The sequence below is a fragment of the Notamacropus eugenii genome, chromosome 4, assembly GCF_028372415.1.
Source record: "Notamacropus eugenii isolate mMacEug1 chromosome 4, mMacEug1.pri_v2, whole genome shotgun sequence".
Classification (NCBI taxonomy): Eukaryota; Metazoa; Chordata; class Mammalia; order Diprotodontia; family Macropodidae; genus Notamacropus; species Notamacropus eugenii.
Genome location: NC_092875.1, coordinates 16572252 through 16598394, shown reverse-complemented (window position 1 = coordinate 16598394; position 26143 = coordinate 16572252). Strand labels below are relative to the sequence as shown.

The window sequence follows — 26143 nt, the reverse complement described above, 5'->3', positions numbered from 1 at the left end:
TTGGCCCTAAGGTTGGGACTAGGAGAAATCCAATTCAACGAGCATTACGTGCCCACTCTGTGCTAGGACTTGTAATACAAAGACTGAAATAAAAATAAAAGCCCCAACATCCTTATCCCCAAGGAATTTACATTCTTCTAGGCAGAGGGGCAGCAAAAAAAGGCAGAAAGCTGGCCGAAAGCCACTCAGTTTCTGTAAGCTTAGGCAAATCACTGGGCCTCAGTTTCCTCATTTGTAAAATGATGGTGTAGTGATCTCTGAAGTTCCTTCCAATTCTAAATCTGCACTATAGATCGTAAGAAGCACATTTAGGCTTGATCTGAAGAAAGTTCCTAACGATGTGAAGTGCCTGGGAGTGGGATGGGATATCTCGGAATGCAGGGGGCTTCCCATTTCAAGCCGAGAGGCTGGTTGCCCGCTTGGGATGGGGGAGGGGTGGTAGGGGATCTTTGGCCAGGTGTGGAAGGAACCAGACCACCGTGGAGGTCCCTGGGTGTCCTGGGATTCTGAGCGTGAAGGCGGAGGAAACAGCGGGGGAGATAGGAGGTGGGCTGAAGCCAATCATAGGGGTCCCAGCCAATCAGGTCCAGGGCTTTGGGGAGCTGAGGGGCGCCCCTAGGTCAGGGCCTGAGAGCAGGCTGGGGGCGCGGTGGCTGCAGGAGCCGCTGCGTGCCAGCACACGCGGCCAGAGCGTGGCACCAGTGCCAGGCGGCGCAGGTTGCCACATGTCAGGCAGACTCCTGGAGCAGAGGCACTTAAAAGAAACCTGCGCAGGTCCCTCGGCCCCTCGGGCTGTCCTGGCTTGAACCTGCCGGGCTAGCTCCTAATTACAAGGGGCTTTAGTCAGATCCAAAGGAAAATCCCCCGTCTGCTGCGGGAGAGATGTTGGGTGTGCTTGGGTGCCCCTGCCTGATGGGATGGGCGGGCACCAGGGTTGCCCAGGGCTTTGGTCCTGAGTTTTGTTTAGACTCAGTCTGCTTGGCCCGCGGGCGAGACGATGCCCAAGACCAGACTGAGGGGAAGAGAGAGACTGGATGGCTTCACTTTAAAAGAAAAACAGCCCACTTGTGCTAAACACATACGCACAAGGACACACAGAGACACAGACACAGACACAGACACACACAGACACAGACACACACACACACACACCCTACTCACCAGGTGCCAGGCTCTACCCTGGGTTGCTGCTGAGATTTCAGATCAAATCGATCAACCTTCGAGGAGTTTTCCTTCTATTTCTAGACATTGTCTAACTGACGGGGCACCAGTAGTTCCCATGCTCCTGTTAGAGAGGAATCTCCCTGAGCACAGGGGTGTTTTGAGCCTTTCTTTATATCGCAGGGGCTTAGCACAAAGCCTGGCACATAGTAGTAGCTTAACAAATGCTCATTTCTCTATAAGCCCTACTGTGTGCCAAGCTCTGTATTTACTAGGTGCTGGGAATGGGAAAGGAGAAGAGAATAAGCTTTTATATAGTACCTACTAAGTGCTAGACACCTTGCTAAGCGTTTTACAACGGTGGTCTCTTTGGCAAGGGACACAAGTACAAAGAATGAAGTGATTCCTACCAGCGAGTTTGCATTCCTTTATTGGCGGACTGAGACAAGAGGGCTCTGAGTTCAAATCTAGCCCCTGGGAATTACCAGTTGTGTGACCAGATGCAAGTGACTTCATCTCGGTTTCTCCACCTACTTTCCAGCTCCAAAGAGATGAATCGCTTTGCTTTGCAAACATTCCGGTACGAGATCAGCCACCTGGCTGATGAGGATGTATCGACCTCATATACACAGATATGTAGGTTGCTCCATGGGGAGTGTCGGCAGCAAAGGAAAGGTCCCAACCAACTGCTCTAGGCGAAACAGGTGTGAACTTTGCAGGTGTGTAAGGGGAATCAGAGAAGACGTCCCAGAGGAGGTGGCCCCAGGCCTGAGCCCCGAAGGAAGAGAAGCCCCCCTTTTCCAGCTTCCTTTTACCTGTTGTTGTCCTCCAGTAGAATGAGGGCAGGTTTTAGCAGTGCCCTCCCGGTGCACCATAAGTGCTCAATAAATAAATGCTGGTGATAAAGGAGAACCCGACAACTTGATAGAACTGTCCAAAAATAGCATGGACTGCCTGGCTAAGTAATGAGCTCCTGGTCCCTGGAGACGTCGGAGCTGCAGCTGGTCCACCCCAGATGTCAGTTTAGAGGGGATTTCTACTTGGACTGGACTAGATAGTTATACTCGAGACCTCTTAGTTGCATTGGGTTCCCAGTCATATTTGAACCTCTCTGGCCACAGTTTCCCAATCTTTAAAATGCGTAGATGACACCTGAAGGTCTCTAAGTGCTTTCCCTTCCGTTATCACCTCGGGAAGATTTTGTGCATTCTTCTAGTTGGCTCTGTAGGCCAGCTCCCCAGTAAGAATGTGAGGAACCGAGTTCAAATTCAGACAGACGTTTACTAGCTATGTGACTCCGGGCACTTTGCGGATCCTAAAGCTCTGGCATGTATCTATTTGTTTCACTCATTCACTCATTCATTCACTCACTCATTCATTCACTCATTCATTCACTCATTCACTCACTCATTCATTTACTCACTCATTCATTCACTCACTCACTCACTCATTCACTCATTCATTCACTCACTCACTCACTCATTCATTCACTCACTCATTCATTCACTCACTCACTCACTCATTCATTCACTCACTCACTCATTCACTCACTCACTCACTCCTCTCCCGGAGGGCCAGTCAGGCGTCTTTCACCTTTGCACAGTGCCCAACACTGTGACAAACCCTAAAGGCTGCCCTAATCTTGCGCTGCTGGGCCCAGGGGGAGGGGTGAAGGGAGAGCAGTCTTGCTCCACTTGGGATGGCTCTGGCTCACCCATGCATCCCTTCCAGGCAGCTCCACCTCCCCCTTTCTCATCACCTGCTTGTCCCGCCCCTCCTCCTCGGGCCGGCCAATTGCGATCACGTATCCATACAAGGGGCGGGGCCTAGAGCCAGCTCCTCCTAGGGAGCTTAGCCGAGCGCATAACAGGAGTGGTTAGCGAAGGCGCTGGCCCCCCTAGGGGGCGGAGTCTAGGCTCCCTCCTGGCTGGGTCCTTCGGCAGTGGAGGGGCGGGGCTTGGTGTAGGGGGAGCTTGCCGTGCCTTCGTGCGCATGCTCCACCTCAGAGGGAGAGGCGGCTCCTCCCGGGAGAGTGGGTGAGTAAGTGGGCGACTGCCCGGGGCGCGGAGGCGGGGTTGTGAAGCTTTGACTGAGCGTCCCCGCCCTTAGGCGGGGAGGGGGAGTCCTGGAGAAGGGCAAGGCGTGCTTGGGCGGGGAGGAGGCGGGGTCTACGAGCTGTGGGCGGGGCTCCCTGGGGGCGGGACCGTAACGAAGGGCCTGAGCGGCTCCTCCCCTCGCCGTCTGAGCAGGTTGCGTAGGCGGGTCACGCGGAGAAGGGCGTGGCCTCGTAGGAGATGAGAGGGGCCTTCGAAAAGTTGGGCGGGGCCGTGACGGAGGGGACTGAGCGGCCCCTCCCCTTTTCGGCCGAGCAGGAGCGCGAGGCGGGCCCGCGTAGGGGGGCGTGGCCCCGCTGGAGGCGAGGAGCATGCTTGGGGGGGTGGAGGTGGGGAGAGAGGGGGCGGGCCGCACGTGGGAGGCGGGGCCTCAGGGGCGGGGCCTCTGGCGGGGCGGGGCCTGGCCAGGCAGACTGTTGGGGCCCCTCGTCCCGCTCCCATGGCCGGCCCCGGCTCCCCGCGCTCCCCCTGCTCCCCCGGGCCGCGCCCCGGGGCCCCGCACTGACCGGTCCATGGCGCCGCCCGCCGCCCGCCTCGCCCTGCTCTCTGCCGCGCTGGCGCTGGCCGCCCGCCCCGGCCCCGGCCTCGGACCCGGACCCGGACCCAAACCGGCGCCCGGTGAGTGACCGCGCCGCGCCCCGCCCCCACGAGCACCCCTGCGGGCTGTGCGAACCCTTGCCCTCTTCCACCGGAGGACCCCCTCAGAGTGCGGGTCCGGCCGCGGGAGGGGGCTGGAGCGGTCTTTTTACAGGTGGGGAAACTGAGGTCCAGAGAAGGAAAGCGGGGTGCCAGATCGAGAGCTCTCAGAGGAGATCTCGGGGTTCCTGAGAGTGTGTCTGAGGCGGGGGGAAAGCCCTGTGTCCGGGGTCTAAGGACTTGGGTCCGTAGCCTGCCCCTGTCCAGTAGTGATGGACTGCAGGGCTGCCCTTAGGCATCCGACCTGTCAGCAAGCATTTGTGTGTGTGTGGGGGGGGGGAATGTATCAATATGTGTGTGTAGATACATTGTATAACATGGGTAGACCGATGGGTGTGCAGACGTATATACTTAGTTTCTATACACTCCTGTATATATCGTATCTACGTGTGTCAGGCACTGGGCAAGGCACCCCACTGTTCGGAAGAAGAGCCTTAGACTAGGGAAGGGGGCTCTCGCTCTATGGGATCTGTGACCCTAAGATACCAAAGCCAATGTTCTTTCCTCCTTCCCTTCTGGGACTGGGGTGGGGTGGGGTGGGGCTTCCTGGGGACCCTGTCCTGGGTCCTGGGGTGGCTCTGCCCAGGACTCCAGCCCTTGACCAGGAAGACCAGACTGGATTTGCACTGTTTGAAGCTGAGGTTGTTGGAGCAGATCTGAGCAAGAGCTGGAATGTGGGGGTCCCAGAAGTGGCAAGGGCAGCCCCTTGAGCCCCTGCCCGGGCACCTCACTGGCCCTCCTATCCTTTCCCAACCGGGTATGCTGGCTTTTATGTAACTATTCCTTCAGAGGAAGCCAGATTCCTCTTGTGTGGTACGTTTTGCCAGGAGATAGAGTGTGAGATAGAAATATTAGTGGCAGCCTCCTAGGCATCATTGCCTGAAGCCCCCTTAACTCTTTCTGCCCCCAAAGAGCAGACTGCTGGGGAGGGGGTGCTGGGCAGCTGTCTAACATGAGGTGTCAGGCAGCCTGCGGCCTGGGGACAGGAGGGGCCCTGGGCTGGGGGATTTTTAGCCTAATGGACAGATGTGCAGTATTGAGCTCTGACTGTCACTTTCCCAAGATAGAGTAGGACCTACTCTGTTGGAACTTGACTGTAATTAGGGTAAAGGGAACCAGCCCTGTGTCTGTCCTTAGACAAAGGCAAAATCTACTCCGAGGCGGGGCACCCAAAGGTGAAAGGGAGACTTAAATACTCTTCCTTCCAGCAAAATCATTTGTGGGATGAAAAGATCAGAGGTGTGGGTGGAAAGTGAGGCTGTTTTGTGTTTATTCACGAATTATTTGGAGGTTAGACACTCACCTCTGAGTACTCTAAAGGGATGGAAAAAAAGTTCGTGAGGAATCCCTCCAGAAGGTGAGAATTGGTCTTCATTCCTCAATTTTAATACTGATCTAGGCCATTTAAAAGCAGCGATTTAATAGCAGGACAAAGCAGGACAATGCTCAAATGTTTTTCCGAAGTCCATGTAGAAGGCTGTGAGATTCTCATTAACTCCAAACCTCATAGAAGGGAAACCACTTTGGCCAACCCATGGAACAATCAATCACTCGGCAAGCACTGACCAAGGTCTCTCAGAGCTGATAATGTCTCAGGATCCCCGAGGGGTCAGAAAATGGTGGTGAAGGATCAACCTCCTTCCCTGGAAGTTTGGAAAACCCCTCTTGTTGATTTTCTGGGCCTCAATTTTCTGGTCTATAAAATGAGAGCATTGTTTCACGTGACCCTTCTTGTTCCAACATTCTATATGTATGTTACATGTGACATGCCTGAGGGGTTTTGTATTGTCTGAGAAGTCCAGGACTTAGCAACAGAACAGTGACTTGGTAACCTTTTAATTTCATGTTTCCTTCTGTGTGGTCATGGATGTGTCAATAGAATAGAGGAAGGGATGAAAATACCTGGGCTCACCTTTGACCCAGGAGAGAAGCAGTAAATGACCTTGGCTTTTATCCTCCTGGGTAAGCAGGACTCATCCCCTCAATGATACACTTGCTTGGTTTCAAATCAGATAAATTGGGGCTTTTTTGGTGAGGGAAGATCCGCAGTTGGGGGCCGGAGAAATAAGCCACACTCTGCCTGAGTCCCTAATTCCCCTCCAAAGCACCCGTTCTGAAGCCATCTGGGGCCACTGCTGCCAGGGACACCCGCCTCGGGATTTCACTGTCCTTTCTTCTTCCAGCACGTTTCCAGGAAGAGCCCTCATTGTTTGAACATCACCTCCTGAGCACTACCCACCACTTTCCAAACTCCATTTCAATAAAAAAAACATGTCTCACTCTGAGGATCTGCCAAATGCATCATTTTATTATTTTTTTCGATACTGTAATTTTCTCAAAGTTTTGTGGATGGAAAAAATTATTTCAATGCTTAGGTTCTGCACAATATTGCAATATTTAAACTACTAGTGGTTTGCATTTCTGAAGTCTGGCTTTCCAAAAGCAGTTAGCTCATTGCCCTCCCTTGTAACTCCTCCTGATAGTCTCTAGCCAGCCCCAGATCCAGCCCCAGATCTCCACGCTTTCCCCTCCTTCAGGAATGATGGGGAGAAGGCAGAGCTTGCTCATTTCGTCCTGACTCTCATCCGATGGCAGGGGAAGAGAGGAGCAAAGACAGGGCTGGGAGGCGGCAGCTGGCTGCTGTGGGCATCTGGATACAGTGGTTCCTCCCACGCCTTGGTGGAGAGCTGAATCCAGGGACTGGATTCAGTTTTGCTCTTTGCTTTGCATCCTGGTTAGGGTTAGGGCAGACCACATGCCTCAGGTACCCTCCTGAATTTCTGCCTCATTTTCAAGAGCTTTGCCATTGCCAAAGCACCATCTTGAGTCAAGACCCAGCTTCCAATTCCTCTCTGCCTTTTACTGCCTGGGTGACCGTGGGTGAAACACTTTCCCTACTGGTCCCCCTATCCTCCTCTGTCAAACAAGGGGCTTGGATTCCCTGGCCTCTGGGGCCCCTTCCAGTACTTGGCCTATGATCCTACGCTCAGCTATGAAAGCCATGTCACATTCATGCAGTCCACCACTGAAATCACCTCGTTTGAACTCACTTGAATCTATTCTTGGTCACCTTTAGCTGCCCAGCAAGCAGCATGGAGAGGAAAGGGCCCCCCACAAGCCCTGGATTGGAGTTCTGGCTTGAGCACTTAACATCTGTGGGACCTTGAACAAACCCGTTGGCCTGTGTTGTCTGCTAGCCCCATCTGCATGACTCCTTAGGGCTGATGGGAGGCAGTGCTGTGTGGTAGGAAGAATCCTGGATTGGGAACTGGCTGTTCCTTTCTCTGTAACTCAGTTTCCTTACTTGTCAAGTTAGGGATTTGGACTGAATGACACCTAAGGAGCCTTTTGATCCCATGATACCATGTGGACAACTCTAGGCCAGTTGCTTCCCCTCTGTGGGGTCCAGTGTGGTAGTGTAGTAGATCAGACAATGGGTGTAAAACAAGAAGACTTGGGTGCAAGTCCTGCTGCTGAACTGTGCTGACTGTGTGATCTTAGGCAGTGGAGTCAGGGAAGCCTGAGTCCAAATTCTGCCACTAACTAGGACAAGTCACCACTTCTCTGTGTCTCAGTTTCCACAACTGTAAAATGAGATGATTGGACTGGAAGACTGACGTCCCCTCCAGCTCCAAGTCTGTGACTGTGTGCATTGAACTGTTGTTGCAGATGCCAGCGGGAGCATATTGAGTTGGACCTAATCTTTCTGAGTGCAGGAGGCCTCTCGCTTCTCACAGAGCCTAGGTGTGTAAACAGAGGGAGGTCTCATCTCCTAGAAAAGACCTACCAATACCTCCCTGCACCAAGGCTGTAGGGATGCCCCTCAAATGGGGCAGGAAAGGTCCAGAATGCAGCCTCAGCGCCCCACCTCCTTGCAACCTGATTCCAACGCAGTGTTGGCTGCCAGGGCAATAGTCACAGAAGGGTGGTAATCTGAATTGATGGAGGGAGTGCACAGCCTGATTTTAGTGTGAGTTCCCTGAAGACCAGATGCTGCTTTCCAGGAACCAAATATACCTATGTCTGTGCTTTGGGGAGCTGAAGGAAAGTGAAACTTCACTCAGGCATCGAGGGCTCTGATCTCTCAGTCACTTAAAAAGCCAAAATCTGCAATGAGTTGTGTCCATTTTTAGGAAGACCTAGGTTGGGCCGTAGTTTTTTGACTGCCCCCGTAGGAAGGCCCGAGGTCAGAGGCTTTCTGTGCTTTTCCTAGTGCCAGGCAGGCATGTGCCATAGTGAGGAGAGCACAGGAAGCTGGTGGCTGTAGCCATCTCAATCAGTCTACAGTGACTAGCCATCCTCCATGCAGTTCTCCATTTCCCACCACTCTACCTTTGCACAGACAGTGACCTGGGTCTGACATGTTCTTCCTTCTCTCCCCTCCTTCTTGAAATCCCAGGTTTCCTTCAGGATGCCCCCTCCCAATCACAAGGGTTAGTTTCTCCCTCTTGACATAGTTTTGTGTTGACTTGTACAGATTATAAAAATAACACTAGGTGCATTCCAGTGGTGTTTTCAGGTAGCTGGAGGAGCACAGTGAGAGGGCTGGTCAGAAGACCTGAATTCATATCCAGCCTCAAGACACTTCCTGGCTGAGACCCTGGGCAAAGTCACTAAACTTCTGTCTCTGCCTTAAAAAGTAGGGGTAACCCACTATGGTTATCTGCCTCCTGGTGTTGTGAGGACTCAAGGAGATAATTCTCATCGAGCACTGAGCAGGTCCCTGGCATGTAGTAGGTGTTGTATCAAGGGTAGCTGTTGCTGCTGTTACTATTGGCTTGTGTAAATGGGAAGTAGGGAGAAGACCACTAGCTCTGCCTCTAGAGGCGTGGGTTCATATTCTGCCTCCAGATTCTATGAGCTGTGTGACCTTGGACAAGGTAGGTAGCCTTCCAGGGCATCACTTTCCTCATCTGTAAATCAGGCTGGACTTGATAGTAGCTTTTAGCACCATATCGTTTCCCCTCAATAGGATGAAAGATCCTGGGAATGGTGACTATTTAAATAGTTTTTCTCTGTCATTCTAGCACTGAACAGAATGCTTTGCATGGAGTAGGTGTTTAAATGTTTGCTTCACTGACTGGTTGAAGCTGCTGTCAGGGCCTTTCCTCTAGGCCTGTGGGGTTTTTGGTAATAGGCAGGAGCCCCATGGGAGTAGAGGTTCATGGGAGAACCTGGTTCTGGGGCTTGCCAGTGTGCCCCAAAGATGTGACTATGCCTGTGTTTCCCACACTGCCCTGGAGCATCCTGATGTCTCCTGGTCCGTGTGAATGCAGCCTTAACCCTGGCTCAAAACATCACCATGTTTCTTTGCTTCTCTTCCAGACATATCAGCTAGGGAATTGTGGTGATCAGAAATGCTTTGGGGAGGTCCTTTTGCAGTATTAAAGCAGAGGCTTCCAAGCCAGGCTTGAGTTTTGGGTCCTGTGATCAGGAAAGGGCAAGCCTCTTGATGAGCTTGAACTAGCCCAGGCCTAGGGCTGACCTGGGATTTCTTTATCGACCGGAGCCCCAGGTGACGCTGGATTGAGAGCTGCCTGGGCACTGAGAGAGCGAATCATTTAGCCAGGATCACTGGCCAGGATGCATATGAGGCTGCCCAACCTCATTGTTCTGGCTTGTAGTTCCTCTCTGTCTTCGCTACAGCAGGCTACTTCCCAGAGTATTCACAGCCTACTTATAAAGGGCATCTTGATCAAGCCCTTTGAGATGGCAGCACAGACATCCCCAGCTCCACCACACAGATGAGGTCCCTGAGGCTTAGAGAGGGGGAAAAGGACTGCCCAGGCCCTGCAGCCCGTGGGGAGCCAGGATTCCATGGCGAGGATGGTGGCATCTGCCGGCCCAAATGGGCTCAGCTGTGATAGGATGGCAGGTGTGGCTCTGGGGGCTTTGGGGCCTGGAGGCCCGAAGAGAAATCCATCCACAGAAAACATTTGTCACTTCTTTTAAGAGGGATTTCATATTGCCATTTCTGCCATTCGACGCTAAGCAGGGCATCCTTTTCCAAAAGAGCAGTATGGTTAGTATGGTGGATTATTTTGTTTTAATTAAGTCTTTTTTTTTTTTGCCAGAAAAATGAAACTTTCAGACATACCACTTTGATTGTGTTTGTTCTGTGGAACAGAGTTAATGCAAAACACTCAATAAGAAAGAGTTGTTCTCTTTGTATGTGTATGTGTACGTGTGTGTGTTGTGTATGTGTTTGTGTGTATGTGTACAAAGCTTTTGTCCCCTGCCTAGTTACCAGGAGAATAGGGAAGTGCATAATTTTCTAGCCACACCCTCCCCCCCAACCCCCTTGGAAAATGCTCATAAACAGGTTTTCAAGGCTGCCTCAGGCCCCCTGAAGCTCCCTGGGCAGCAAGTGTGTAGGAGGGTGGAGACCCTTCCTAATCCTTCTCTCCTTTCCCTCAGCTGCATTGGGGTGACCCCAGATTGCCTGGGATTCATTGCAGACTTGGCTTCCCCATGTCCCTCCTTGAGGACTCGAGCTGTCCCACTTCTGTGCCGAGCCCTGAATCAGTGCTTATGATTGATTGGCTTGGAGGTGTGGCGCAGTCTTGGTCCCTGCTCTGCTCAGGCCTGGGCTGCCCTACGCATACTGATTATTTCCTCCTCTCTCAAACGAAAGGCTTAGACCCTATCTCAGGGATCCTCTAGCCAGAGTGCTCTGATCCTGTCGTCTTCCCCATCCTCAGTCTGATTTTAGGAATAGCCTCCCTCTTGGGGAGCCCACAGGCTTCTTCTCCCTTCTTCCTGCTCGTTCATTTCTCCGATGCCTCATCCTCTTCATTTAGTCGTTTGGTTAAAATCATTCCATTCAACAACTGTTTACCAAGTGTTTGGTAAGTGTAAAGCTCGTCAGTAGGTACTGCAGGAGAATAAAAACTGAAGACATTGTGCCTGCCTGCCATGAGGCAGAAGAAAGCCAGCATGTGAATGACAAGATGTAGGGCAGAGCACAAATGTATTTAGAAAACGTCAGGCAAAGTAGGCTTCAGAACACATGAAGCTGTCAGATCTGGTCCCCACCAAGACCTTAGCAAGATGACGCCCCCAGCAGGACGAGGGCCTCGGCAGGACCGGGAGCCCGACTTGTGAGGCAACAGATTGACGATCTAGAACTGGAGGTCTCTTAAAGGTTATCCAAGCCGTTCCTGTAGTTTTACAGATGAGGAAACTGAGACCCAGAGATGGAAAGGGACTTGTCTGAGAAGGTACATGCAGGGAGGGTTAGCTTATCTCAGCTTGGAAGTTCCAAGGCTGACTACAAAGATAAATATGGAAATAGACCCTCCCCTGAAGGAGTTTATATTCTGGTCTGTATGTATGACATGTATACAGCTAGGTCTATACAAAATAAGCAAAAATTAATTTTTTAGGGGAGGATGGGGATTGCAAAGAACTGGAGAGCTCAGGAAAGATAGCAGAGATGAGGGAGTGGGTGTATTCCAGGCTGGGGTGCAGGGAGTGGGGGGAAGTGGGACAGAAGCAGGAGAGGATGTGTCTTCTCTGGGGCTTGCCGTGAGTACAGAATGTATGAGGTTTCAACAGGTTGGGGCCTTGTAAAGATTCAAGGGGGCTGGAGGTGGGAGATATAGAGTATTTGGGGGAGCAGTGAGTAGTCTAGTTAGTGGCATGGGGTATGGGTGATTGAGTTGTGGGAGAGATTGGCTGGGGCCAATTCATGAAAGGCCTTGAATGCCAGGCTAAAGAGCTTAGACATAATTCATCTGGCCCTGGAAGAATCATGGAAGGATTTTGAGTGAGGGAGTGATATGATCCAAGCTGTCCTTATATTAATGGTGGTGGAGTGTCTGGTTTCTCACAGATGATGCTTTGGATGTCCAGGAATGGATCAGGGTAGGGGAGAGACTTAAAGGCAGGGAGACAGCTGGGAAGCTAGGCAATGGTAGACAGAGAGGGCCTGGCCTTGAGTGGTATCAGTAGGGGATGAGTAAGAAAGTTCTGAGGGTGGGGAGGGGCCCTGGTGACTGAACAGCTGGGGGCTGGGGGCAGGGAGGAGCCTGGGATGCCTTCTAGAGATGAACAGCAATGGGACAAAGGGAGCTTGAGGAGGGGGCTGGGCTGGGGGTCGGCTCGATGGCAGTATTCTGGCCGAGAACAGAACTGAGAGAGGAGGGAAAAGGGAGGGCAGAAGAGAGGAGAGGTTGTCAGAAAGGGGCCCCTTGATTTCCCAGAAGGAGCCAGGCGGCTTTTCAGCCCGCAAGGGGATCCTCTTTCACTCCAGGCAAATACCTCCATGGCCTGGACTTGCACCAGAGCAGTTCTAAGAGGTGCACAGTTGGGTGGTAGTCAGTACCCTTTCACAGACAGGCTCCTGACATGCAAGGTCCCGTCCATCTATCCTTCCCATGGGCATCGGGATCCTCTCCGGGTCACCGCCCCCCGCCCCCTGCCTGGCCTACTTGCTGGGGCCCAACCCCTACTTTCTGCTGTCACTGATTGAAGCCTTGGCAAGTAGCCCGGGCATTAAACTTTTGATTGTTTGACTTGCCACAAGGGTGGGGCCCTGCTTCTAGTGGGCTGGGGAAGGGGGGAGGACCCCAAGCGGAATGAATGCCTGTCTTAATTGTCACCCGGCTTCAGCAGCAGCCCCCTCCTTTCAGGTTGCCCAGACCCTGCAATGTATGTATGCCAGGGCTTTTTACAGGGAGCCCACCTCCCTCCCCCACCCCCCACTGTGTGTGTGTAGGGGGGGAGGGGAGACAGTGTCTCAAAATGAGTCAGGGTGGTGTGTCACCATCAGCACATGTGACTGGATTTTTAAAAAACTACTTTTCATCTCTTAAAACAGACAGCAGTCATATGAAGTGTCTGTGTGGAGTCTTGAGAAACATGGCAACCAAGTGGTGGCTGTCTTCTAGGGTGGGGTGGGCCACCGGTCCCCACTGGCCAATCCAGTCCCAGTATGTAAATTACTTGCTGCTGTTCAATCTATAAAAATTCATCTTCAAAGAAAATTATTGGGCTGGTAAAAATATTTTTAATAATGACCACAGAAGCCATATTTGTTTTTCTTTGATGTCCCCCGAAGTCCCTTCTGGTTTGAATCAGATTGTTCCCACATAAAATACAGTGGAAATCTACAGTAATAAAAGCCCTATTCCTCCGTCTGTGGGGAAGTAAACAGGATGGGGACTGTCCTTTTAAGGGTCTTTTCCCATCCTTTTCTCCAGACTCAAAGCTCCTATTACCAGTGGGTGTTTTGGCATCAGTTAAGTGCCTTCTGTCCTTCCCTCCCGCCATGTTTTGCTCTTTCATTAAAGTGTTTCTGTTGTCTAATTATATCCTTTCAATTAAATTAGAGACTGCAGCATCTGGTTAAGGGTTGTAACTGCTGCCATCTGCACCGAGTACGTAAAGGCCTCTTCAGCTGAGGATCAGCCGACTTCCAAACGGCAGGAAGAGATTTGGGAAGAGGGAGGTCGGAGGGGAGGTTAACTTGAAAGAGCGTCTTCAAAGGCTTGGGGAGTTGCCCTGTCCGCCACTGGGATGTGTGTATGTGTGCAGGAGCTCCCTTCCCAGGAGCGGCAGGCGAGCTTGACAGCTTCCCCCCCCCTGCCCACTCCGGGCTCTGACGGCACCCTGGACGTGTTTGCCTGCATTGTTTGGTTCGGTCCCTCCCTTCCAGGGCTGTTGGGAGGATCGGATGGGAGAAGGTTTTGTCAGTATTTTACATTGACAAACCTTACAGCTCTGTAGAAAATGAGCTACTGCTGTGATTCCGGAGAAAGCCTCAGGTCTGTACACACCTCACTGGACCATCTAGTGTCTGCTTCAGAATCTGTAGGGGATATCCAGTGCCATCGACAGCCATGCCTGCCCCATCACTGCCCACGGGCCAGTCTTCTGAGGGCCCCGATCAGTTGCTCCGTTGGTGACGAGTGCCTGGCTCAGACAACTTGTTAAAGGATAGCCTGCCCGATCTCAAGAAAGCCTCTAGGAGGGCCCACAGTGACCTCTGAGGATGGGCATGAACTGCCCTAGTAGCACGTGGGTTGGTCAGCACTTCCTCTCCAGCTTCTCCTTGGGCTGCTCATCACACAAAATTGACCCTGTCGGTGGCTCTGACTGTGCTCAGTCTAGCACTCAAGCCCAGCATCAGTTCCCCTCACTGGTGGCCTGCCCGCCTGAGCTCCCGAGGAGCCTCTCACGCATGATTTGGCTTTTCTCATGGATTAAGCCAGGAACCAACCCCTGACTCTGCCTTTGCTCTGATCAAGGGCCCTGCGCACACCACCCAGTGAGGAGGCCAGGCTGGAGACTGTGCGGGTAAGAGTCATGCGTCTCCACCAGTTTTCACTTATTCTGGCTGTGACCACTTAGGTCGTGGTCAGCAAGTGTGGAGGGATTGTGACCGGGATCAGAGAAAGAAATGGCAGCGCCAGGGATGGAATGCTGCCCTTTTTGCAATGTCAAAGGAGCAAGTTCGGCATGTCAAGGGCCACATTCAATGCAGCCAGGTCCCCCTAAGACCTGGGGTGCCAGGCAGCGCCGCAGCAGGAGGAGAGATGTTCCTAGGCCTGGCTTACAGCCAAGCCACACACCATCGTGGGAGGCCATGGGGGCCAGGGGCAGGACTGGGATAAGGACTTTTGGGCCTTAGGTCTGGAGCTGGCCCCTACTGCCACTCTCTCATTTGACAGCTAAAGCCTGAGGCCTGGAAAGGACAGCTGAGCTCCCGTGCTGCTGCCCTCTCCAAGGCACCATGGTTCAGATCTCTGTTGTATCTCTGATTTGTCCTAGGTGATCTGGGGCCAAGTGATTTCCCCACTGTGGGCCTCAGTTCCTTCATAAAGTATAGAATGAAGGGATCCCCACCCCTGCTTTGGACCAACCACAAAGAAACTCTGCCCTGGGATACTTATCACAAGATCAGTCCCTCACCCTCATGCAGCCAGAGGAAGAAAAACATAACTAACCGACATATCGGGAAAGTGTGTTGTTCTGTGTGGGCCCACGCCCATGTTCTCCCGGTGCAGAGACAGAGAAGTGAGGGGGGAGCTGGCTTCTCATGTCTCTTCTTTGGGGTCACGCGTGGCCATTACAATTTTGGAGCAGACAGCTTTCTACAATTGATTGTTAAAGGAATGCTTAGTAAACATTTAGAAAGGAAAGAAGGGCTTTGTGATCTGCACACAAAGACTGGATGAGGACCTGGGAACCGGAGGGGAATTTGCTCTCGTGAGAGTTGAACCAGAAGGCCACTGAAGGCCCTTGGGCTCCAAATCAAAGATCTGCGACCTCAGGGACAAAGGAATGTGAAAGCACAGAGAATGTGCAGAGGGCTCAAAGAGGTGGAGAAGGTGGAGGGCCTTCCAGCTGGATTGACCTAGAACCACCTGGCCTGGGGGCCCCGAGACTTCGGTGGAGGTCGGAGACAAAGGAGGCAGACAGTGAGCTGGGAGCAGGCAGAGGGCTGGCGGGAGCATGGGGTTCATGGGGCCGGGTAGTTAGGGTTGTGCTGCTTATCCTCATTGGATCTCAGTTTGTTTAGCTGTACAGTGGGAGTTCTGTCTCTCTCCCTCTGCTTCCCCCACAAATTTCTGGCAGCTGTAGAGCATCTTATAAATGCCAGGTGTTCTTATTGTCTCTGTCCGGCTTCTCTAACCCTAACCCTATCACTAGGCCCAAAGATGGGAAGAGCTTGGTCCAAGGTACTACCGGTGCTGAGTATGAGGCAGGATTCTAAAACAAAACTTTCAAACTCCCAAGCCCAAAACTCTCTCCAAGGGCCAGCCTCAAGGGGACTGTATGCAGCCGGCAGGTATGGCCCTTGGGAACAATCCCTTGGCAGTTCAGTAGAGTTGCCATCTGTCCATCTGCCCTTCCTGGTCCATTGCAGACCTGGCTTTTGACTCAGGACTTGGCCTTCTCTGGGTGTCGCCTCAAGAGACTTGTTCATCCGGAGGTCATTTTTCCAAGAAATCTTTTAGCATCATATCCCCACCCTCTGCCTCTCCTTTGGCTTCAACTCCCATCATCTCCTATATTTAGCACTTCAAAGATCCATGACTTCATCAGTATGGGTTCTCCCTCAGACTCAGTTCATAGTCTCCTCACCCTTTGATGAGTCGCTGTGGCCAAAAAACTTTCCGTTATTTGGTGGCTGGTCTTGTGGTGATGAGCAGCTTCTCTGAACATGGCCTAGTCTGTTCTTGAGTGGCAGACATTGACTCTGTTGTGGGCATTGTGCTTTCAGCCCTTCTAGCTTGTGGGGGGGGGGGAGGGCATCAGGGCTTGTGTCCTAGTGGCAGGATTGCCTCTGGGAGCTTTATTGGAATCCATGCCCATTAGAAGGCCTGAATAGCAGCTCTAGGATGCCCTTGGAGTCTTGGCTAGCTGGGAGCAGGCCCTCTGGCATCTGGAGACTCTGCAGTGCCACCTGATGCATCTGGGAGTTGGCAAAGCAGACCCCACCCTCTGTGTAGAGACTTGTTACTTCTGCCCTCCACAAAGGACTTATTTAGGGTCCTGAGTCTAAGCTGGCTGCTCTAAAGACTCCCATTCCTTTACTTAGCATGAGTTACATTTTTTATATTTGTTTTTGCTGAGTCCATTATCTTATTCATAGTTAATATTTTGTATGTCATTGGAGTTGGTTTGACATTTAAATATTTAAGTGGCTGTAATGTGTAGGTAGATGGGCCAGGATGCACTCATTATCAGCCCTCACTGACTATTCAGGGCCCGCTTCCATCTGATCTTCTGTGATGATGAACAAGAACTAGCCAAGAAGGTTGTCCTTGACCTAAGAGCTCTTAACCCCAAGCGGATGATCTCCTTGAACCCAAAATAACAGCTGACACTTCTGTAGGGCCTTAAGGTTGGCAAAGCACCTTGCAGACATGGTTTCATTTGAGAGTATCTCACAGTGTCCCAGAGAAGAACAGCCTACGGGGATTATTGGTCCCCAAGGGAGGCAACTCAGGGTAAGGAGGGAACTAGCCAACCCAGGGCCGCCAGAGGCAGGGCTTGCCAACAGAGTTCCTCCTGACTCCACAAGGCTGTAGAGCCTCTCCAGAAAGAAAAGTGAAGGATCATTTTATGAAGAGCTAGTGAGAATTAGATTGCCTCCCTCTTTACCTGTGTTTTGTTGTGTTACTCATATGGGGTGAGGATGCAGCTTGCTCTATGGAGAATCTACTCCCCTGGTTCATTGTCTAGATCAAGCTTCTTAAGCTCTTGTGTGTTCCGGCCCTTTTTGTGATCTGGTAACACCTATAACCTTTCTCAGAAGAAGTTTTTAAATGCATGAAGTGAAAAACAGGATTCCAAAGGAAACCAATAAAATCGAAATATAGTTTCAGTTTACATATCTATATATTATCTATATTTAGAAAAAAACAAAGTTCATGGACTCCTGTTTAAGAACCTCTGATCCTAGACTATAGACTTCTCAGGTGAACAAAACAACAGGCTCCTCCCTCGTCAGATCCTGGATTATATCATAGAATACACCATAGATCTGGAATGGGAAGGGACTTCAGAAGCTGTCTAGTGCAGCCTCTCCTTGATTTTATAGTGAAGTCCACAGAGGTTAAATGGCTTGCTTAGGTCACCCAGGTCACGAGCATCAGAGGTATTAAGAAAGGTTTTGGTAGGTCCACAAATCTGTTGAAGGTATTTGCTATGGCCCAAGCCAAAAGGTATGAGAGCCAGGCTCAGATACTTCCTAGCTGAAAAACCCTGGGCAGCTCACGTTACTTCTCTGAGACCCCTTTTCCTCATCTGAAAAGTAAGGGGATGAGACGGGATAACTGCTCAAGTCCTTGCCAAGCCTGTGATCTTGAAACAGGTAGTAAAATAAGCCTCCTTTATCAAGGGTCCCAAGAGCCAGCAAAAGGCCATGTTTACCCACAGAAAACATGCTTTCTTTACCCACGGTGCTGAGACCAGAGAAAGTGAATTTTCTCAGATGGGTGCATTCAGGAGAAGCATGATTGGCCATGACTTCACAATAAGCTTTCTTGACTGGGTTTCATTCATCCATTCATGCCCTTTCCAAGGGCTCATTTTCTCCTGCCCGTGAAGCCCTTGGTCATCTTTTAGGATAATACCTCCATATTTAAAAGCAATTCTCACCCCCTCTCCCCCCTCGCCATTCCCATCTGATTCTAAGACAGCATGTCCAATCTGGTCGAGCTAATTTGCCTAGAGCTCTGGTAACTTGGGATCCTGCTAACACATATAATCGTTCAATATCTGCACTTCTGTGATTTGGACAGCATACAAAATGTACACAAAGATCTTTATCTTCTTTGGAGGGGTGGCTTATGAACGTTTCACAACACTAATGGCTGAAGACAGGATTATTTCCATTAATTGCATTCCAAGAAGCCACCTCATTTTCACCGGCTTATATGCTTTTCTTCCCCACCTCCCCAGGGGTATAGCAGAAATCTTTTTGTAAAGGGCCAGGTTGCCTGTGATAACCTAATTCCCACTGTGGGAAGTCTCCCTAACTTGCAAGACTGCCTGCAATTCCTGTTAATTTTCCTGTGCAGAAAAATGTAGAATAGTCTAAAAACTTTATCTGTGCATTAAAATTCTAGCTATGTATGTAATAACGTCATGTATTGTGGGGGGCTTTCTTCCTAAAAATGAGTTCTTGTAATTTTCATGTTTTAACCCATTGGGGGGATGCTAGCTAATGAAGTTTAATTCTGATTTTGGTAGAAAATTGATAATAAGAAAGAACTGAGACTCCTTACACCTAATCTCCGTAGTTAAGACTCATCACCTATTTTGTCATGAAATAGATTTTCGTTTTGGAAATGAAGAAAGATGAGGAAATTCTCTTGTTCCTCTTAAGGGTGCTTTCCAGCGTTGGGAATTTTTAAAGAGATTGTTCAGTGTTTTAAGACGGACATCACTTGACCTTCCTGGGCCTAAAGCCCCCAGATTTTTTTCAGGGCAGTTGCTTTCTAGCTTTGGGTGATTTCTTGATCGCCATCCAATGGGACCATATTAGATTCAACCCAGAGGAGAAATTTTTCTTTAGCTTTTACCTCAAGAGCCTCTCGTGGATGGGTTGTTTTTTGTAACCCATGTCTTGTGCAATTGGACCCACATATAGGGTCAGTAGATAAGAGTAAGAAGGTTCTTAGAGTTAAAACTTCCATTGTTTCATCCCCTAAAGCAACTTCTGCTATCTAAGAGCTTCTGCTTTTTTAAATGAGTGCTCTTTGCTGGGCTTTGGAGACTTGGAGCATTGGAGGATGAGACTTACACATACAAGTTGTTTATCCTGAATCCCTCAAAGACTGGGAGATGCGGGGGTTGCGGGACGGGACACCACAGCTTAGATGGAAGCTCGGGAATCTGCTCTTGGTGTTTGGTCACTTAACTAGGAGGAACTTAAGAGGTCCCTCTTCCCACAGCTTCCAAAGCTGTGAAGTCTCTCCTATGGCATAAACCTAGGTTCTGGGGCTGATCCGAGGTTTCTACCAGACTGTTCTGTCTCCTGAATGGCCAACTGAAGGATTACAGCTGATAGAGAAGCGTGATGTGTGTGTAACAGAGGAGAAAAAGGAACTAGCTATAGAAGGGAGGAGAAGCCTCCAAGGGTCCCCACGTTCAGTGTCATGCGTGTGGGAGGAGGAGGCCAGGGGGGTCCTGTTCAGTTCCAGCAGCTTTTTGTGTTCTGTCTTTCTTCATTAGAAGGCCAGGGCTTGTCTTTCTTTTGGCTAGTATTTGTATCCCAGCACTTAGCATCTGGCCTGGTACCTGGTGAGTTTGTTGACTGACTAACCTTGGGCATGTCAGGCCCCTCCTGGGGTGGGATTAGATAAGTATACCAGTGACACCTTGGTAAGCCACTGGGAACTTAGTGGCTTCCTCCTCCTGGACTAAACGTGGTGAGATTTTTAGTAAAAAGAAAGTGGGGAGAGGAAAGCCCCCAGTACCTAAGCCACACTCTGATGGGTTGAGGACACCAAGTCCAGGCATCACTTACCTTGCCAGAACTCACAGGACTTGCTCCAGTTTGCTTTTCCTCATCTTTTCTCACAGTTGGCATTCATGGGAAAATGATGACAGGCAACAGTTAGTCTGATGTTCATGGAATCAAAATTAGAAGGAAATTAGTGAAAGGAGGCAGTGTGGCCCAGGAAAGAGCACTTTGCTGATGAGGAGACTGAGGTCCATAGAGGGAGGTGACTTGTCCAGGGGCACACATTGCTAAGTGCCCAGCAGCAGAGCCAGGGACTGGAAGCAGGCCTCCCAGCCGAAGACCCCTTCATACCAGTCAACTCCCCAGTTTGCCTTTGGACACCTCCCCTTTGCCCACATTTCCATTCATGCATGAAGCCAGTCCACTGAAGGTGGGCTTTGTGTGAATGTTGTGCCAACCTAAATAACTTGGGTTGTGGGCATGGTTGGAGTATCCAGCTTATTCTTCTGACCCAGAGAATTGGGCGGTTCCAGTAAAAGCAAGGTCATGGGTACTGATTGGGGAAATGGGCTCTTCCAAACATAGTTTCTGAATGACCAAAATACTCCATGAAATGCTTTCCAGAAGAATGTGGACAATGGGGTTGGGTCAGGGGCAAGCCCATGACCCCAAAAAGGAAAACCAGCTGATCCCTGGGTCTTTAGTCACAGGAGTTGGAGAAGGAGGGCAAAGATCAGAAATGAGAGGAGGCTGAGACCTGAGACTGTAACTGATTTCGAGAGGTTTTGACATGAGACATCCTTGAAGGGCTCCTGCCATTTTAGCTAATATATTGATTATGGTTTCTTTGCCAAGTATTTATCATGAATGCTTCTGGATTTTATATGGCAGGGAACAAAAGCCCATCGGCCTTACATCTCCAAGGGGCCTCCCTCACACACCTTGCTGTTTTGGTCAGTGAGGGTCTCCTAGGGACTGATGCTCCTGGGCATTTACAGTGTGAAGGCTGAGGCCCAGCCCCTCTCCCCTGTTCATCCTGTGTCCCAGCACCTCCATCCCCAACGCTGTTGGGAGGACTGGTCCTCATTACTAGGGAATTTGAATCATTCCCCCTCTTGTGTGATTGGGATTCCGAAACATTTCTGTATGTGAGGGACTGATTGAATCCAAGTGTCAGGGCTGCCTCTCCAGCTTGGAGGGAGTGCTGAGCTACAGCTGGGAGACCTGGTTTTAGTTACAACACAAAGGCACTGGCAAGAGCTGTGACCCCCTCCAAGTACCCAGAATTCCAGAGGAGCGTCGGCTGCCAACTCTTCCCAGATTAGTGTTTCCTGGTTCATTTCAAGGGCCCACCACTTTCCAGTTCCATCTGCCTGTGGTCAGAGCCAGCTTCTCCATTGCCCCTTGGTGAGCATCCCCCACATCCAAGGTGCTGCCCCTGGTCACATGCTCAGTCCAACAGAGCCAGCCGAGCAGGGGAGGACAAGGCCTGTCTGAGGCATCAGCCTCTTGTTTCTTCTTCCTTCTAGAGTGTTTCACGGCAAATGGAGTTGACTACAGGGGCAGGCAGAACTGGACAGCACCACATGGAGGGAAGGCCTGCCTCTTCTGGAACGAGACTTTCCAGCACCCCTATAACACGCTGAAGTACCCCCATGGAGAGGGAGGCCTGGGAGACCACAACTACTGCAGGTGAGGGGCCACAAGGAGCAGATCGGAGCACATCCAAATAGAGACCAGGAAGTTGGGGAGGGAGGGCCAGTTCCTTCAGGGAATCAGGAAGAGTATCATGTCAGCTCTGCCCTCTTTTCTCAGCTGGGAAGCAGCCCCTTAGTGCCATGAGGAAAGTGTGGGATGTGGGATGTGGAGCTGTAGTGTCTGGTTTCCAAAGCTGGCTCTGGACAAGGCCTTCCATTCCAGCTCTGTGACTCAAGGGGTTCATCCTAACGGAGCTCCAAGGTCCTGTCATCTCAGTCTGCGACCCTCTGGGATCTGTGATCTATCAGGATCCCCTCCATCTTTGCCCTTTGTCCTTCCTTCTTGCCATCTAACTTGGGCTCCCCTCAGGCTGTCTTAGACAGGGTCCTTGCTCAGGTCTCTGATCATTCCCCTTTCTGTGACAGTGTGACATCTGTGACTCCCCCAAACCAGATGTGTGTGGGTGGGAGGGGGGTGTAGAATGGTGGACCTCAAATAAGGCAGGCCTGGGCAGGTTTCTAATACCACAACCATGGCAAGTCATGTGACCCCTCTGGGTTTCAGCTCCCTTGTCGATTTGTAAAATGGGACCAATGATGCCTCCAGATGCTATACCACTGGGTGATTGTGTCACTCTCTCATATGAGAGAGCAGGGCTAGTGTGTCCTTTAAAGGACTCCACCCGTGCTTGTGATTCCTGGGCCCTGAGGCTGCTCAGGACAGCCTGGGGACAGCTGTCGGTCCTCATCAGACTGGCTGTGTTTGCCCACTGGCTGGGCCCACAGGGGCTGAAGAGGCTGAGGGCTTTGGGCCACAGCTGTGCACACTCACCCTGCACTTGAGGTACTTAGGCACAAGACCCTGGTAACTTGATTCATGGCTTAGGAATTTGTAGCATTTAGTTATTAGAACAGGTGCAAAAGCAACACTTCCCAGGCCATCGGAAGTGGGAAGCAGTGGCTGCTGGGGGTGCCCCCTGAACCCCCTTGGCTTACCCAGCTCATCCGCTGAGCCCTGGAGTGGCCCCCACTTCCCTGCTAAACTCCCATCGTGTTTCTGGGAAAGGCCTGGGCACACAGGGCAGGTATGGTTTATCCCCTCTATTCCTCTGCCTGGTCTTCACTGGAGCTCCCTCCAGTAAGGGTTGCCTGAATGTCCATGATCCAGAGCTGTGAGGCCTTACTTCCAGGCCAACACCTTGAGCTTAGTACTCTCCCAGAGGCCAGACAGTAGGGGACTATTAGGCAGGATCTGAACCCAGGCCCCCTCAACACCAGTTTTCTCTGATTTCCTTTACTAGAGAATGGCTTGATAACCAGATGGGTCTTTCCCAGTTTTCTGCTTTCATCTGTCTGGAAAGTAAATCTGAATATCCATCAAGGCTGGGTTTTTTTTAACCTGATGTTTCCCAAGCAAGCAGTGAGTGGCACTGAGGGAGGGTTATACAGAATGCAGTGAGAACCCCTGTGTAAGGGAACAGAGACAGCCCCACCACCTCCCAGCCAATCAGATCCAAGGTCCAAGTGGCAGATCTAGAGAGCCCTCCTGGCCCATCCGCCCCCCTCACTGCTGCCCTACCCCTCACCCCAGCCCCCAGCGTGGGGAAGGCTGACCGCACCAGACCTGAATTACAAGTTCCTACTTCAAACAAGGGGGGAGCCACCCACAGTTGCCTGGTGGATCCTTATCCCACAGTAGAGCAGGTGGGACCTGAGCCACCTCCCTCAGTAGTGGGGGAGTCAGTTGCCTTTGGTTCTTGGAGGTGAGGCCGTTCTGCTGGCGTTCTGGTGCACAGGACATATGGACAAGTGATTGTTTCTGAGGGTTTCACCTAGGATGCAGGTGAGCAGAGAGAGCCCTGCATTGAAAAGGGTGGAATCTGACTCCACCCCTTTCAATGTGGCTCCAGCTGGCTCTTCAGGGAGGCTCTGTATATCCCTGCTGCTTGGATTTCTCTGCCAGAGATACCCAATACCCTGTTTATCTTAGGCATAGACTTAGACCTGTTCACTTGGAGATGTCTTGGGAGCTGAGAGTGATAGGAGCCCGTTTGCCTTGGTATTGGCAGAAGAAGCAGGGCTGGCCGGGCCCCTGCCTTTGGGCCCAGGAATCAAGGGCCCCATTGTGCTCTGGGAAGGCTTATCTTGCAACCTGAGTCAGGACACACAATAGGCTTATCCTTTTCAGCCTGATAGGGGTTGCTCTGAAACTCCAGGCTCCAGGGCCTTGGTGCCCATTTCCGGCCCAACAGGAGGGTCAGGTTTCCAGCATTCTGGATCTGGATAAAGGAGAACATGTAGAGGAGCTGGGTTAGGGAGAGCTTCCTGTGCCCCCCATATCCTCTGCCAGTTTTCAGCAGACTCTCATATTCCCATCTGTAGTTTCTGGTAACTCGGAAAGAAACAGAAAAATGAAACAAGACTTTTACTAGAAAGAAATCAGCCGAGACCAAGCAGTCTGCCTGAGGATTGACTTTACTGCTTCAGGTAGTTCTGACCTGAATGCCCTTGCTTTGTGGCCCATGAAGCCCTGGTGGCCCTGTCCCCAGGGTGGGTCTTTGGGCAACTGCACTGCAGCGCCCCCCCTTTTCCTAACTGATTTGGCCTCACTGAGGGAGAAGGCTTTAGAGCTAAAAGGAACCTCAGAAGCCATCCCATCCAACCTTGATGAGATCCGTCCTTTCCCCTCGCATGTTCCCCTTCTGTTTAAAGATGGCCAGCAATGGGAAACTTGTGCTCTCTCCCTCAAGGCATCCCATTCCATTTATTATTGGGAGCTCCTAAGATCCTGACTACAGAGCTGGGAGGCCCTTGGAGGCCCGCCATGTTACAGGGGAATATACTAAGGTCCAGGGCATCTGGGTCACTCAGCCATCAGTCATAGGAAGTAACACTGAGTGCACTTAATCCTTCTTCCATGTCTTCTGACAGACTGACCATAACCTCTTTCCACACCCAGTCCTCTCATGCATTGCCTTGGGGCCTCTTCTTGGTCTCCCTTCTGAGTACACTCCCGCTTGTCATCGACCTTCCTAAAATGTGGTTCCCAGAACTGAACACAATACCCCAACTGTGGTCTGCTCGGGGCAGAGGACAGCCCTCATTCTGGGATGGCCCTCTCTAAGTGCAGGCTGTGGTACCAGCTAGACCACAACAGTCACCTCCCTGAGGACTGCTTCGTGACTCTGGAATTGTGCGGACATGTTCCACCTCTCTCCCAGCTTCCTCCCAAACAGTCCACCGTGAGTTTAGATGCCATGGCTCCTGATCTGGTGGGGGCCCCGTAACAAGGGGAGGCATCCAGAATGAGGAGACCAAAGGAATGAAGCCAGAAGTATCACTGACAAGGCCTAAAATGGGTTCTGTCTTCTTTTCTCCACAGGAACCCCGATGGAGATGTGAGTCCCTGGTGCTATGTGGCCGAGCATGAGGATGGTGTCTACTGGAAATACTGTGAGATCCCAGCTTGCCAGAGTAAGCCAATGGAAGGGGAGGAGGAGGGGACCTGCATACTAGACATCACAAGCTCCGGGCACTGTGATGCCCAAGACACCCAGCACTGGTGATGGATGGGAAGATGCCTAGTTGCCAGGAGGGGCCTTTCTCTTCAGAACCCTTGAGATTTCCATAGTTCTCATGAGGGCCCATTCCAGCGCCGACCATCTTGATAACACACTCACTCTGTGTCTCAGCTGTTAAGTTTCTTTTCTTTGTCCTTCTTGAGAACAGAAAACAACTGTTAGGTCAATAACTTGGTAGCTTGTACTTTCAGGATGTGGCCACTCCCTCCACCAGCTCAGATCACAGCTCATACTCCCCCACTTAGCATCCCAGTAGATGGTCTGCAGAGGTGCCCTAGGCCCAAACTCATCTGCTTGAGACCAACCTGGGGCAGCTGAGAGGGAGGGATGGAGCCCCAGACTTAGAGTCAGGAGGCATGGGCCGAAGCCCCTCCCCCATACATGGCAGTGGGGCCATCATGGGCAAGTGGCCTTGTCTCTGTGAATTTAATTTTCTCACCCATAAAGTGGGCTAATAACTCTTGCACTTCTTTTTTAATTGCCCCAGTTTGGTTTTTTAAATTATTTTATTTGTTTTCAGTTTTCTACAAGCACTTCCATAAATCTTAGATTTTCTCTCCTTCCCTGCCCCTCCCTCCCCAACATACATTCTTATTATACACATTTTCATATTAGTCAAGTTGCATAGAAGAATTAAAATGAATGGGAGAAACCATGAGAAAAACCCAAACAAAACAAAACTTAACACGATAGAAAATATTCTGCTCATTCTGCCATCCAATTCCACAGTTCTTTCTCTGGATATGGAAGGCATTTTGCCTCGAGTCCTTTGGGAATGTTTTAGGTCCTTGCATTGCTGTGAAGTACTAAGTCTACCAGAAAAATTCCTCGCACACTGTGGTTGTTGCTGTGCACAGTGTTCTCCTGGTTCTGCTTCTTTCACTCAGCATCAGTTCATATAACTCTTTCCAGGCCTCTCTGAAGTCTTCCTGTTCATCATTTCTTATAGCACAATAGTATTCCATTACATTC

At 51.0% G+C, this 26143-nt stretch overlaps 1 protein-coding gene and 1 long non-coding RNA gene across 2 annotated transcripts in view; both read left to right on the top strand.

Annotated features, from left to right (window-relative positions):
- The first annotated feature begins 3664 nt into the window (after positions 1-3664).
- Positions 3665-26143, top strand: part of KREMEN1 (kringle containing transmembrane protein 1) — a 48154-nt gene continuing 25675 nt past the window's right edge. The window contains exons 1-3 of the mRNA XM_072600059.1: positions 3665-3893; positions 21423-21585; positions 24973-25064. Coding sequence (XP_072456160.1) covers positions 3788-3893; positions 21423-21585; positions 24973-25064 — 361 coding nt within the window. The 5' untranslated portion in view covers positions 3665-3787. The remainder of the gene's footprint in view (positions 3894-21422; positions 21586-24972; positions 25065-26143) is intronic.
- On the top strand, positions 3912-6256 carry LOC140499078 (uncharacterized). Its single transcript, XR_011965265.1, has 2 exons — positions 3912-5933; positions 6155-6256. It is a non-coding gene; the product is annotated as an uncharacterized lncRNA (long non-coding RNA).